The sequence below is a fragment of the Myiozetetes cayanensis genome, unplaced genomic scaffold (genome assembly GCF_022539395.1).
Source record: "Myiozetetes cayanensis isolate MyiCay16 unplaced genomic scaffold, myiCay2020 scf81, whole genome shotgun sequence".
Lineage (NCBI taxonomy): Eukaryota > Metazoa > Chordata > Aves > Passeriformes > Tyrannidae > Myiozetetes > Myiozetetes cayanensis.
This window is the reverse complement of record NW_026088086.1, coordinates 71775-85983: the sequence shown is the minus strand read 5'-3', so window position 1 is coordinate 85983 and position 14209 is coordinate 71775. Positions and strand designations below refer to the sequence as shown.

The 14209-nt window shown below is 41.3% G+C and overlaps 1 protein-coding gene across 1 annotated transcript in view; it reads left to right on the top strand.

The window, feature by feature from the left end:
* LOC126652385 (transcription factor RFX3-like) overlaps positions 1–14209 on the top strand; it is a 109537-nt gene that overhangs the window by 66987 nt on the left and 28341 nt on the right. The window contains exons 6-9 of the mRNA XM_050339128.1: positions 5357–5478; positions 10313–10425; positions 11210–11325; positions 11812–11966. Coding sequence (XP_050195085.1) covers positions 5357–5478; positions 10313–10425; positions 11210–11325; positions 11812–11966 — 506 coding nt within the window. The remainder of the gene's footprint in view (positions 1–5356; positions 5479–10312; positions 10426–11209; positions 11326–11811; positions 11967–14209) is intronic.

Genomic DNA, 14209 nt, shown 5'->3' with positions numbered 1-14209 from the left:
AAGACAATTTCTACATCTACCGAAAGCTTGAAAACAACCCCTTCAGAGAACCAAGCACCAAGTTCTGCATCTATAAAGCAACGTGCAACATTTACCACAATTATTACAGTCACAGGTGCTGTCATACAAAGTAACACAGCACCCGACAACACCAAGCAAGCATCAGGACAATGGATAGATATGACTCATCAACTTGTGGAAGCTCATGAGAGGATCCACTCACCCTTTCGCACTATTGGGCCAATTCTACAACAGGAACAGTCCAAGATGGGTCCCCTCAAGAAGGATCAAACCCTTCCTAGAGGACTCCAGACCCTCCTGTTTCTCATCCTCTTTGTTCCACCGTAGACTGCCTCAACCTTCTCAATTCCAGACTGGATGCAGTGACCAGCAGAAAACGTCTGGATTACCCTAACCAAAGCCACCAACACTGATACAATGTGCCTTTCCCTTGACAGCGTGAGTCATCCATTTAAAAGCTGTCTCATGGGCATTCCTGACTGGAACAGGTTTATCCAAAACACTTCCCTCGTAGATAATCTCCTTCCTTCTTCAAACACTATTTCCCAAACCCTCCTACATTTAGGTACCCTAGATACAGATCCCCAAGAATTAGATCTTTTAGGCTCATCTGTAATTACCACTTCCCTTAGATTTAAACCTACTACTAATCGCCTTAACCTAACACCTAACCTATCCTCCATCTCCTCCATCTATACTAACACCACCGCATGGTGCAATAACTCCAAACCTTACCCTCTTCCTACTGAACGTTTCTCTCAACCCACTAAACTGCCTTCCACCTTCCTTCCCACATGGCCTGCTGGATGGCCAAAGAAACCAATGCCACTTCTCTTGCCATTCAGAGCCTGCTAGCAGAAAATCAAAGAATTCTAATTATCATTTTCTCCATCCTTGTCTTCCTTCCCTGTCTAAATTTTTCGTGTTAAAAAATCCATGACTAAAAGTTTTTCCCAAGCTTTCCCAGTCCTAAAAAACAGAGAAGGGGGAGATGTCGGGGGTGGAGCAGCAGAGGCCTACAGAGAATGGAGACAGATACAGAAAGGCTACGAAGAAACCTCGGAGGAAGAAATCGATCTAGAGGTGCTCTGACAGCTGCAAATGCAGGAAGCGCCTGAGATCCAGCGATAAGACGCCGCTTCCACAGACCCCTGCAGAATTCCCCTATCTGTGCCCCTCACCATTCCTTCCCTTCCTTCCATAACTCCCAAATCTCCCTATATGGCTGGACATATCCCTGCAGCCAATCCCTCCATTTTCCCTTATCTCTGACCCTTAGGATTCGTGCCCCTGGCAAGAATCCCACCCTTGTTCGAGACCCTTCTATGTACCTCTCTATATAAACTGAAACCTTGTTTTAATAAAGAGCCATTTTGTGAGTCACCTATCTGGGGGCTCGTTTCCTATACAAGATGTGCGCGAGGGTCTATCGCGGGGACAAACCCCACCCGCGATACCCCCTTATTCACCAAACTGGTCACCTGATCATAAAAGGAGATCAGGTTGATCAAACAGGACCTGTTTCTCCTAAACCCATCCTGATCCCTTGTCCATCCTGTAGGTGCTGTGTGATTGCACTCAGGATGATCTGCTCCATAACCTTGCCAGGCACTGAGGTCAGGCTGACAGCCTTGTAGTTTCCCAGGTCCTCCTTGCAGCCCTTTTTGTAGATTGGTATGACATTTGCCAATTTCCAATCATCTGGGACCTCCCCAGAGAGGCAGGACTGTTGGTAAATGATGGAGAGTGGCTTGGCAAGCTCTTCTGCCAGCTCCCTCATCACCCTAGGATGGATCCCATCTGGTCGCATGGACTTGTGTGAATCCAGGTGGCTCAGTAAGTCACTGACTATTTCGTCCTGGAGCACAGGGGGTCTATTCAGAACACAGGGGGACTATTCGGAGTGCTACTTCTCTTTTTCAATAAGAAATTAAAAAATAGTAAATGTAAACTACAGATGACTGTTGCTACAAGTCCCATCTCCCAGTTGAGACAGTAGCTTGGACACAAGAGACAACAGATCAAGACATTTAAAGCACCTTTGTACGGAAATAGAAGAAATGCACAGGTAAGGACTTACCTCGCCTATATAGGTAATAGCCCTGCCTTTCAGTTGGAGCTACTGTATGGCTCAGACTTCTAAATGGAAGGCTGATTTGCATTTGACATACTGATGTTAGATGGTTTATGGGAAGGAAATGCCAGGATGTTTAAATAATTGAATTCACGGCATCACAGAATCACAGAATTGTTGAGGTTGGAAGGGACCTCTGGAGGTCATCTTGTCCAACTCCCCTGCTCAGGAAGGACCACCTAGACCAGTTTACCAGGACTGTGTCCAGATGGCTTTTAAATATTTCCAAGGAGGGAGACTCTACCACCTCCCTGGGAAACTTGTTCCAGTGTTCAATCACTGGATGTTTCCTCATGTTCAGAGGGAATCTCCTGTGTTTCAGCTTATGCCCACAGCCTCTTTTGCTTTCACTTGGCACCAATGAAAAAAGCTTTGCTCTATCTTCTTTGTATCTTCCCTTCAGGGATTCATATATATGAATAAGATCCCCCCTGAGCCTTCTCTTCTCCAGGGTAAAGAGTCCGAACTCTTTCAACCTTTTCTCTTAGGAGAGATGCTCCAGTTCCTTAATCATCTTGGTGGCCCTTTGCTGGACTCTCTCTAGTATGTCCATGTCTCTCTTATACTGGGGAGCCCAGAACTGGACACAGTACACCAGGTGTAGCCTCACCAGTGCTGAGTACAGGGGAAGGATCATGTCTCCACCTATTGGCAATGCTTTGCCTAATGCAGCCAAGGGTACCATTGACCTTTGCAGCAAGGGCACACTGCTGGTTCATGTTCAACTTACTGTCCACAAGGACTCCCATGTCCTTTTCTGGAAGAAGCACAACCCTCTGTAATATCAGCCACTCTTCCTCGTTTTGGTGCTGTCTGCAAAGTTGCTGAGGGTGCACTCTGCCTGATCATACAGATCATTAATGAAAATGTTGAACTGGACTGGACCCAGTATTGACCCATGGGGTACACTTTTTGCCACTGATCACTATCCCCTGGGCCCAACCATTGTGGTGGGTTGACCTTGGCTGACTGCCAATTGCCCACCAAGATACTCAGTAGAAGGGAGAAAAATATGACAAAATGCTCATGAGTCAAGATAAGGATAGGGAGATCACTCAACAATTACCATCAGGCAAAACAGACGCAACTTGGGGAAATTAATTCAATTTATTGTCAATCAGATTTGGATAATGAGAAATAAAAACAAATCTAAAAAATCTTTTTATTTTATCATCTTCTCCCCTCATCTACCGGGCCAACCATTTCATTTTAGAAGTTTATCAATTTGGTCAAGCGTGAATTTCCTTTGGTGAATCCATGCTGACTACTCCCAATCACCACCTTCTTCATGCATTTGTAAATGGTTCCTAGGTTTAGCTGCTCCATCACCTTCTCATGATCAAGCTGAGGCTGACTGGCCTGTAAAAGCTGTTTGACTCCTATAATGTCACCTGTAATAATGCCAGAATTAAGACTTTTCACCAAGATTTTTTACATGAAGTACATTGGAGCAAATGGTGGGATAATCTGGATTTCTAGCACCTAGATTTTTTTCTGTGTGAAAGTTCTTTTTAAACCCTAGAAACTCAAAGGACTGTTACTTTTATGCAGTCAAGGCAATTTGGATTCTACTCCAAGAACTGAAAAGTTTTTGAAATATTAAATTTTGTAGGAACTAGTGGAACTATGGGAACATACTGATTTTAATTTAAAAATAGAAATTTATCTTCTGCCAGGTGTTTTTAATGATAATGAGAATAAAGTTAAAAGTTCTTACAAAATGGGGTTTGAGGATTGCAAATAGATCTATCAAGTGATGAGAACTTTATCCATAAGAGTTCAATGTTACTGTGATACTAGAGATTAAACTTTAGTCTTCTAAAGTTGATTACAATTGTGCTATTTATTTCTGCAGGCCTGGGATTTTATCCTGGGCTTTTAAAATAACCAAACTTCATGTAAAAGTCCCATAGATTAAGATGATGACAGAAGTTTTTGTTTCCAAGCATTAACATTCCTAAAGTTATCATACTCTATGTTAATCAGGTCAAGAGGCATCTTTTGGAGAAGTATACATCTTATATATCACATGTTCTATGTTATTGTATAGTTAAATATATGTCTAGAATGACCAGAACCTTGGATGCTTACTTCTTATGGGAGTTTTCTCATAAACTAAAATCTAAATAGTTATATAGGGCATTCCTATTATCTGTTTAATAAGATCAAAATGAGAACATGCTCACATCTGACCCAACTGCTTCTTAAGAGGAGCATTTTCAGAGTGGAATTTGTTGATGTTTCTAAAGTTAATATAAAACCTTACCATCTGCAATTTCAGACTTGAGCAACAGTTCACATGCATTGCTTTCTGCACCGAGGTTTCTCTAGTTTTCTTCTGGCAAAAAAGCTATTTCAGAAGACCAAAGGTTCCAAGTTCTTACCACTAAGAACTGTAGTAGAATTTTCAGTTGTGTTGAAGATTGCAGGCAGAGTCTTCAGCCTGTCAGTGTGATAGTTTTAACATCTGACCATCCAAACCAGGACTCCTATTTGTATCTCTGTCCTTTTTATCCTTTATAAAAGCTTTTGTGACTTGACTGATGAAGAGTTTAGAATAGAATAGAATAGAACTATTTCAGTTGTAAGAGACCTACAACGATCATCTAGTCCAACTGCCTGAGCACTTCAGGGCTGACCAAAAGTTAAAGCATATTATTAAGGGCATTCTTCAAATGCCTCAAATGCTGACAGGTTTGGGACATCAACCACCTCTGTAGGAAGCCTGTTCCAGTGTTTGACCACCCCCCTCAGTAAAGAAATGCTTCCTAATATCAAGTCTGAACTTCCCCTGCTTCAGCTACTTAGTTATTTAAATTCCTTTGTCTTCAAACAGGTGCATGGCCCTTCTTTAGATGATTAAACCTTATTTTTGAGCTACTTGATTCCTGAGAAGACAAGTCCTTTGGAAAAGGAAATAGTGTAAATGAGCTTTAGATGTTAGTGGTATAGTTTTAAAACTAAATTCCACAATAAATTGATATTTGTGCTGCTATATCCGCTTTATGAATTTTATAATGCATTGCCAGTGTTCTGGCAATTCTGGCAATTGCTACAATTATTCTGATGTTAATTTTTTTCTTTTGTGTGAACTAGCAAAACTGTATATTGAGACTGGGAAATCAGGTAGAACAGAGTGTGACATTGCACTTACAAAAAAATTTAACATAAAAAATAATTTTGTATTTGATAATTTTGTAGGTACAAGCCTGTGCAGAAAGTGGATGGAGTTGCAGATGGTTTCACAGGAAGTGGTCAACAGACAGGTACATCTGCTGAACAAACTATAATTGCCCAAAGTCAACATCATCAACAGTTTTTAGGTATGAAAAAATGTGTTATACTGTCGTCTCACTGTTAATAGAACAAAAAGATACTCATAGGAGTTATATGTTCTGTATTGGAAGACTTCTGCAATATTTAATATGCATCATGCAAATATAAAAGGAAAAATGTGCAAATTCTACTTGCATGGTAGATTTAAAATATATTGCAATGCAATTGCGATGAAGACTCCCAGGCAAACTGCTCTGGCAGACGTGTTCTGGAATCAAGGATCATGCAGAGGGACTGTGGGAAGAGTTCCTGAAGCAGCAAGATCTTAAAATTAGCACCAAGAGGTGCCTCAGCCCCCCTCCTCCCAGCAGGAAGTGTTGAAGCTCTGACTCAGAGGCAGCACTGACTCAGTGTGGGTGGGATCAGGAGTGGCATGTCCATTCCTCACCCCTACAAAAGCATCTCTGAGGGAGAACAGGGAGTAGAGCAGGTAAACAGGGTGTGGCACTTCCTGGCAGTTCACAAAGGGAGGATGCAGTCAGCCTCCAGCTCAAGAGGTCAGCTCAGTTGGTGGTCATTACCCTCTCAGAAGGATAGCTATCATATCTGCTCAGTGGGGAGCTATGTCCTCTGCACTTGCCAGAAAGGATGCGGTGACACAGACAAAGCTGCCATGAAATCACGCAGCCATCTAGGTCTTGGGCTACAGGGAGTGCCAGAGCCTGGCACTGGTATTGGATGGCAGTAGAGACAACAGTTATGTGAGGTGGGATGAAGTGGATGACCTGCTCAAGGGAGGAGGTACAAAGATTAAGAAGTATATGGAAGTCTCAGGAGGAGGTTGACTGGTGGAGCCACTCTTTACCATCCCTTAGGCAAATACACCAACCAACCACATCACAAGAAGCAAAGGATACTCTACTGTCTCACCACCAGGTAGAAGGAGGGGACCTAAAAGATGGGGGAGCAATGGAAACAGGTGTCTACTTGAGGCAACAGGTGAATCCCCTCCTGGCTTACCTCAGATTTCCAGGTGCCCTTCTACAATAAGTATGAGACTCTAGAACTTGAAGAACAGGCACAGAATTGTCAAGGTTAGAAGAGAACAAGATCATCTAGTCCAACCATCAACTCAGCACCACCATAATTACCCCTAAACCATATCCTCAAATGCCACATACAGATGTCTCTTGAACACAAATATAATATGGACACACTACAATATGGACAAAGGTCCATACAGGTTGGAGGAGTTGCCTAGGGTGAGTAAGTCTACCCCCTGCATCACAACTGCCTCAGTCAAGAAAAAAAGAGTAGTTGTCATTGGTGACTCCCTTTTGGGAGGAACAGGGGCCTGCCTGATATGCTGACCAGACCCAACCCATAGGGAAGTGTGCTGCCTCCCTGGGGCCAGAGTAAGAGACATTACCAAGAAACTCTGTCGCCTGGTACGACCCTCTGATTATTATCCATTACTGTTTTTTCAGGTAGGCAACAATAAAGTCCAAACAAGAAGTCTGAGGACAATCAAGAGGGACCTCAGGGCTTTAGGATGACTGGTTGAAGGATATGGAGCATGAACAGTGTTGTCCTCTATTCTTCCAGTTGCAGGGAACAATGGATGTAGAAAAAGGAAAATCATACAGATGAATACCTGGCTCCGAGCCTGGTGTCACCGGCAGAATTTTGGATTTTTTGATTGTGGGTTGTTTTACATGGCACCAAACCTGCTGGCAACAGCTGGTGTACACCTGTCTCAAAGGGGGAAAAGTATCCTTGTACAGGAGTTAGCAAGGCTCACTGAGAGACCATTAAACTAGATTTGAAGGGAATAAAATCAGGAACACTGGAGATAAGCCTGGGGATGGTATGTCAGTGTTTGAGGGGTGGTGTGCTAGAGAGGTCCTTCAGTCTGTTCAGTGGAGGTATGTGATGGAGATACATGCAGTAGCAAGGATGCATGGGTTATTGATGTGCTAGAAACCATGGAAGCAGCTGAGAATGGTCAAGCAGATATTAGAGTTTCTCCCCTTGGAAAGGCAGCGGATCGATAACACAACTGAAGTGTATTACATCAATGCATGCAGCATAAGCAACAAACAGGAGAAGTTGGAAACCATGGTGCAGTAGGAAAACAATGACATAGTTGCCATCACAGAGACATGGTGGGTCAAGTCACACAACTGATGCAGATGGTCTTTAACATCCCTTCCAACTCACACTATTCTATGATTCTATAACCTGATGTCCTTCTATGACAAGGCAACCTGCCTAGTGGATGAAGGAAAGGCTGTGGTTATTGTTTACCTAAGCCTCAGTAAAACCTTTCACACTGTGTCCCACAGTATTCTCTTGGAGGAACTGGATGCTCATGGCTTGCATGGGTACACTGTTCACTGGGTAAAAAATTGACTGGATGGCCAAGCCCAGAGAGTGGTCATGAATAGAAGTAAATCCAGTTGGCAGGTGGTCACAAGTGGCGTTCCCCAGGGCTCAGTCTTGCGGTCAGTCCTGTTTAATGTCTTTACTGATGATCTGGATGAGAGGATCAAGTGCACCTCTATAAGTTTGCAGATGACACCAAGTTGGACTGGAGTGTTGATCTGCTGGAGGGTAGGAAGGCTCTACAGAGGAATATGGACAGGTTGGATCGATGAGCCAAGGCCAATGGTATGAGGTTTAACAAGGTCACAACAACCGCCTGCGGCGCTACAGGCTTGAGGAAGAGTGGTTAGAAAGCTGCCCATCAGGAAAGGACCTGGGGGTGCTGAACATGAGCCAGCAGTGTTCTCAGGTGGTGTGATAGTTCGGACCTGGCTCCCTGACAAATGCCCAAACTCACAGTAGCAACCCCCTTCCCCCTCCCTTCTTCCCTTAGGGCAAAGGAAAAAAAAACTAAAAAAAATTAAAGAACCCGAAATCAAGCTACTTATATAAAAATATATATATTTTCATATATTACAGTTATATACAGTTAAGATGCTATGTACACAGCAAAAGGGAATCCAAATACCCCCCGAAGAAAAAGGGAAAGGGGAAAAAAGGGACAAAAGGGGACAAAAGGGGACAAAAAGGGACACCGAACAGATATACGCAATCAAACTCAAGAACTATACTAATAACTAGCAAAACAGATCTCACCACGTCCCTTAGAAAAGCAGGATTGGCAGACAGGGTCAGCACTCTCCAAACCTCCACGTGGCAGGACAGTGGACGCTCCAGGCCTCAGCCTTAGATAAGCAAGACCAACACAAGGACCTACTGTTCCCGAACCTCGCCGGAAGAGAAGAGAGCGAGGTCTCTAATCTTCAACTTATTTATACTATGGTTTACATAAAAATCGTATGGAATACTGGGTACACGGCCACTTCCTTGGTTACAAACTGGTTACCAGGAAGACCTAGACGAAAACCATCACAGGTGGCCAAGAAGGCCAATGGCACCCTGGCTTTTATATGTAAAAATGGTTAATGTAAAAATGCACTTTGGTCACAACAACCCCCTGCAGCGCTACAGGTTGGGCACAGAGTGGTTGGAGAGCAGCCAGGCAGAAAGGGACCTGGGAGTTTGGATTAACAGGAAGCTCAACATGAGCCAGCAGTGTGCCCAGGTGGCCAAGAAGGCAAATGGCATCCTGGTCTGCATCAAGAACAGTGTGGCCAGCAGGATGAGGGAAGTGATCCTTCCCCTGTACTCAGCACGGGTGAGGCCACCCCTTGAGTACTGTGTCCAGTTCTGGGCCCCTCAGTTCAGGAAGGATATTGAGGTGCTGGAACAGGTCCAGAGAAGAGCAACAAGGCTGGAGAAGGGACTTGAGCACAAGTCCTATGAGGAGAGGGAGCTGGGGTTGTTTAGCCTGGAGAAGAGAAGGCTCAGGGGAGACCTCATCACTCTCTACAGCCATGTGAAAGGAGGCTGTAGCCAGGTGGGGATTGGTCTCTTCTTCCAGGTAACCAGCAGTAGGACAAGAGGGCACAGGCTTAAGCTCTGCCATGGGATGTTTAGGTTGGATATTAGGAAGAAATTCTTTACAGAGAGGGTAATCAGGCATTGGAATGGGTTGCCCAGAGAGGTGGTGGATTCACCGTCCCTGGAGGTTTTTAAGAAGAGTGGATGTGGCACTTAGTGCCATAGTCTAGTAACTATGGTGGTAGTGGATCAAGGGTTGGACTTGATGATCTCAGAGGTCTCTTACAACCCATCTGATTCTATGATTCTATGAAATGTGTTATTGCAGTAATTGTATACTTTGTTTTGAATTCATGTGTTGGGATTTGGCCTAAACTTGCTGTCACCAAAATCATTGGGAACCTTAGACTATAGTTAGCAGGTTTTTGAATTTTCATTCTACTGTCCCCCTGGTTGACAGGGGATTTTTCCCCCCCACAACATATATCTGTGGGAAACACTTATGAGAAATAGTAAAAGCACATGTTGGCTACAGTTGAAAGTCTTTTTATTTTCAAATAAATATATGCTGCTAAGTCTACTAAACCCTAACATGCATTTCAATTCAAAAACTATTCAGTTGAACAAAATAAAAACTATTAAATTATATTAATCTCTTATGTACTGACATGAATATTCTGCTTCATCCTGTCATATTCTGAAAATGAGTCTTATCTTTTTTTCTATACAGATACAAGATGTTATCTGCTATCTGTCAATAATAATTTAACATCTCCTTTTGCTTTAAAAATAACTAGCTGGTTTGTTCACAATTTTAAACTTTAAAATATATTAACTATGAAACACATTCCTCTTTGGGCATTATGACCTTCTAGACTTTGTTTCTCTGCATCATCCTTAAATGTTTTCTAATCAAACTATAATTGACATACTTTGCAATAGCTTTATTCTGTTATGTTGTCATGGAAACAGATGCAACTCGAGTACTTCCGGAGTTTGGGGAACTTGAAATATCTTCTCTACCAGATGGTACTACCCTTGAGGACATAAAATCACTGCAAAGTCTTTATCGAGAACACTGTGAGGTAAGAAAAGTGGCATTTCACAGAAATCATTCTTTGAAAATTTGTGTCTTCTAGTGAGAATCAATTCAACAGGATGACTGGCACAAAGCAGACTACGGCCAACCTACTTGTATCTTTTGCTTATTCAGAAAGGACATTTGCAAAAAGACTTCTGGAATTTCTCTCTTAGTAGGGAAATAAATTAATATGTAATAGAATACCAATACTGGAATGTAATCATGTGTAGGTTTTGAGAATTTCAGACAAAACAAACTTTAGATAATATATATATAGAATTTTACTTTTTTTATAGGAGTTGAAATTAGATTAAATTATTATTTCTAATGTTTATGTTAAAAACAAAATCAATTTTTCTTCAAGTTTTAAAGAAGTAGTTTGTTTAAAAATTTAAAACCACATTTTATATTGAATATTGTGTTTTAAAATTTTTGTTGATGGGGTTTTAAAGCATGTAATGAAGTAACAAAATTAATGAAATAGCAGGTTTCCTTTGTGTTTGCAATCGTATTAAAAGTTCTGTTTAGGTGAATTCACATGGTATATTTGCTTAGGTTCTTTTCTAGAGGCTTCCATGTATTTCCTCTTGGCCTGATCTGAGTCTCTGTCCACACTGGTCTGGACAGTTGGAAAAACTTTTGATAAAAAGTTATTAAAAATATACATTTATTTATAAGCATACATTTTAATATTTTTTCTACAAAATGACCGGGCCAGCTATACCCCTGTGAAGAATTGGAGGGGAATCACATAGAAGACTATCTGCACTGGTTTTATATTTTTTCAGGCAATTGTGGATGTTATTGTGAATCTTCAGTTTAGCCTGATAGAAAAATTGTGGCAAACTTTCTGGCGCTATTCTCCCTCTGCTCCAGCTGATGACACAGCTATTATTGAACTGAGGTCAGTAAATGTCTGTTTGCTTACTGTTCACCATCATGATATAACAGCAGGAGTCAAATCAAAGAAGGACTTAGTTTTACATATAGGCTAAGAACCTTTTCTAGTATCAGTAGTTTTTCAGGTTAAATTTTTGTTGTCTGATATTTGACATATAGGCTGTTGGTATATGTCAAACTGCAGCCTTGAAATTATTGTATACATCTTCTATTTTTTCCTTGGGACGACTAAATTCAAAGTATCTCTTCACAATATATTGTCTGGTCTGTTTAAATCACAAGGACCATTTTATCATACCTCTGCGTAATTTATGGTCTGGAGTAGAATTTTGGAGGTTATTTTTTTCCCCAGTTTCATATGACCAAGTTAGAATTTCAATTGGATGTAACAAAGATGTCGATAAAGTTTTCATTAAATAATATATTTCAAAATCCATTGTACTTATCTGTATGTAAATTCATTTCCATTTGTTACATTTATTCACACCAGCAATCTGAGTGAAATAGAAAGTCGACTTCCAAAAGGAAAACTAATTACTCTGTGCAAAAATGAGTCTATTTTGAAATGGATGGGTAACTGTGACCATGTGATGTACCAGGCTTTGGTGGAGATTCTCATTCCTGATGTCCTTAGACCTATTCCTAGTAAGTTAAACACAGGTAACATCTCATAAGACTGTTTTTTGTTTTGTTTTATGTGGTGAGATTTTTATGCCTCGGGAAAATTTTGGGAATGATTTTGAAGGATGTAAACTTAGTGTGTGTGTCATTTTTCCATAATTCTGTTGAGTAGAAAGGTGTATTGGAGTTGATGTTAGCATTGTATTTAAAGAAAAGGAGAGTGGATATTTCACTGCATTTAGAAAAGCCTCAGAATTTTTAAGAATATATTTCCCTATGGAATATGCCCTTTTAACTGCAAATTCTAAATTTTTATTAATTTTAAGATAAAAATGGCTTTCTTTATATACTAGTTCTAGTCTAACTGACAGCTGTGAATGCACTATGGCCCTGAGCCTGAGTCCAATAATGTCGAGACAGCCTTTCTACTGACCTCAGTAGGCTTTAGTTTAAGTTTTATATATAAAAGTTCTAGTTGTTAAAAAAGTAAAATGTATATGCTTTGTCTTTTCATTTTGGATAATTGAACATTTATGTATTATCAGTGGCTGCTAAAACCTTATCAGTTTTGATATCTATAATAATGACCAGTCTTCGCAAGCGAAGATCCGGGGAAGGTCTTTACACCTTCCAGCCTGCGCATTGGATTTTTTAGGTGAGACACAGTGTGCGCGGAACTGAGCCCACCCTTTAATCCTAAGGTTCATCTGCCGGGGCCAAGCGAGCTTGGACGGTGGCAGCGAGGTCCTTAGGATGTAGATGGATTGCCTCTCAGGGCTAACGAGCTCCACCTGCCCGGGAGTGACCCTGACCGGGAATCGAACCCGGGTCTCGGCGGTGACAGCGCCGCGCCCTTACCACTAGACCACCAGGGGCTCCTGTTTTGATATCTATTAAACCAACATAACACTGTAAAACATCTTAAGGCTTGTTTATTGTTCCAATCTATTAAACTTCATTTTCTATTTCCAACATGAAAGACTCATCAATTGATTCTAGTATTATGGTCAACTGACCATTATCAGGAATAGAGCATTCTTTTCAAAACTGATTTTATAGCATCCATCATTGCTCAAACATGGTATTTTTTTATGACTACTTTTGGTAGTAAATGATTTTTAAATTGTTTTCCAGGAAGGATAGATTCTTTTAAAAAATTGCACGTTTTTTATCTTGTGTTAAATATTGAAAAGTAATTATAATTACATATATATGTAAAATATAATATATAATATTAAAAGAATTATAAAAGAAATTATAAAAGAAATATTAGGAATGAACAGGGAGACACCGGTGAAATGCCACAAAGGAATTAGGCTGCATTCCTCTAAAAAGGTGATAAGGTTGATAGGCCCACTGAAGTGCCTCTATAGCAATGCATGCAGCATGGGTAACAAACAGGAAAAGATGGAAGTCTCTGTGCACCTGGAAAGCTATGATTTAATCACCATCACTGAAACTTAGTGGGACAAATCAAACAACTGAAGCACTGCAATCAATGACTCAGAAAGCACAAGCAAGGAAGAAGGTATGGAGTGGTTGCCCACTATGTAAAAAAATGAATTGACTGGAGAGAGCTGTCTTTGAGAACCAGTGCTGAATAGGTTGAGAGCTTATGGGTAAAAATAAGGGAAAAGCCAACAAAGGAAACCTTGCGGTTGGTGTTTACTACAGGCCACCAGATCAAGGGGAGCCTGTTGATGAAGTGTTCTTACTTCAGCTACAGGAAGCATCACACTCGCAGGCTCCGATCCTCGTGGTGGACTTCAACCACCCTGACACTGGCAATCTCTCTTCCCACATCTTTCGAGACCCTGAATCTAAAGGTAGGGACTGGTAGAAAGAAGTCCCTCCCATCATGGGAGAAGATAAGGTTTTTGACCACATGAGGAACCTGAGCATACACCAGTCCATGGGATGACAGGAAGAACTGGAAGCCATTGTGCAGCAGGAAAAATATGACATAGTTGTCATCACAGAAACATGGTGAGATAACTCACATGACTGGAATGCTGCAATGAATGGATATAAACTCTTCAGAAGGGATAGGCAAGGAAGGAGAAGGCAATGGGGTATCCTTGTATGTTAGGGAGTGTCTCAATTGTCTGGAGCTTAATGATAGTGTCTACAGGGTTGAGTGTTTACTCAAGAATCAAGGGGAAGGCCAACAAGACATATATGGTGGGAATCTGTTATAGACCACCTAACCAGGATGAAGAGGCAGACAAAATATTCTATAAACATCTGGGAGAAGTCCTGCAATCACT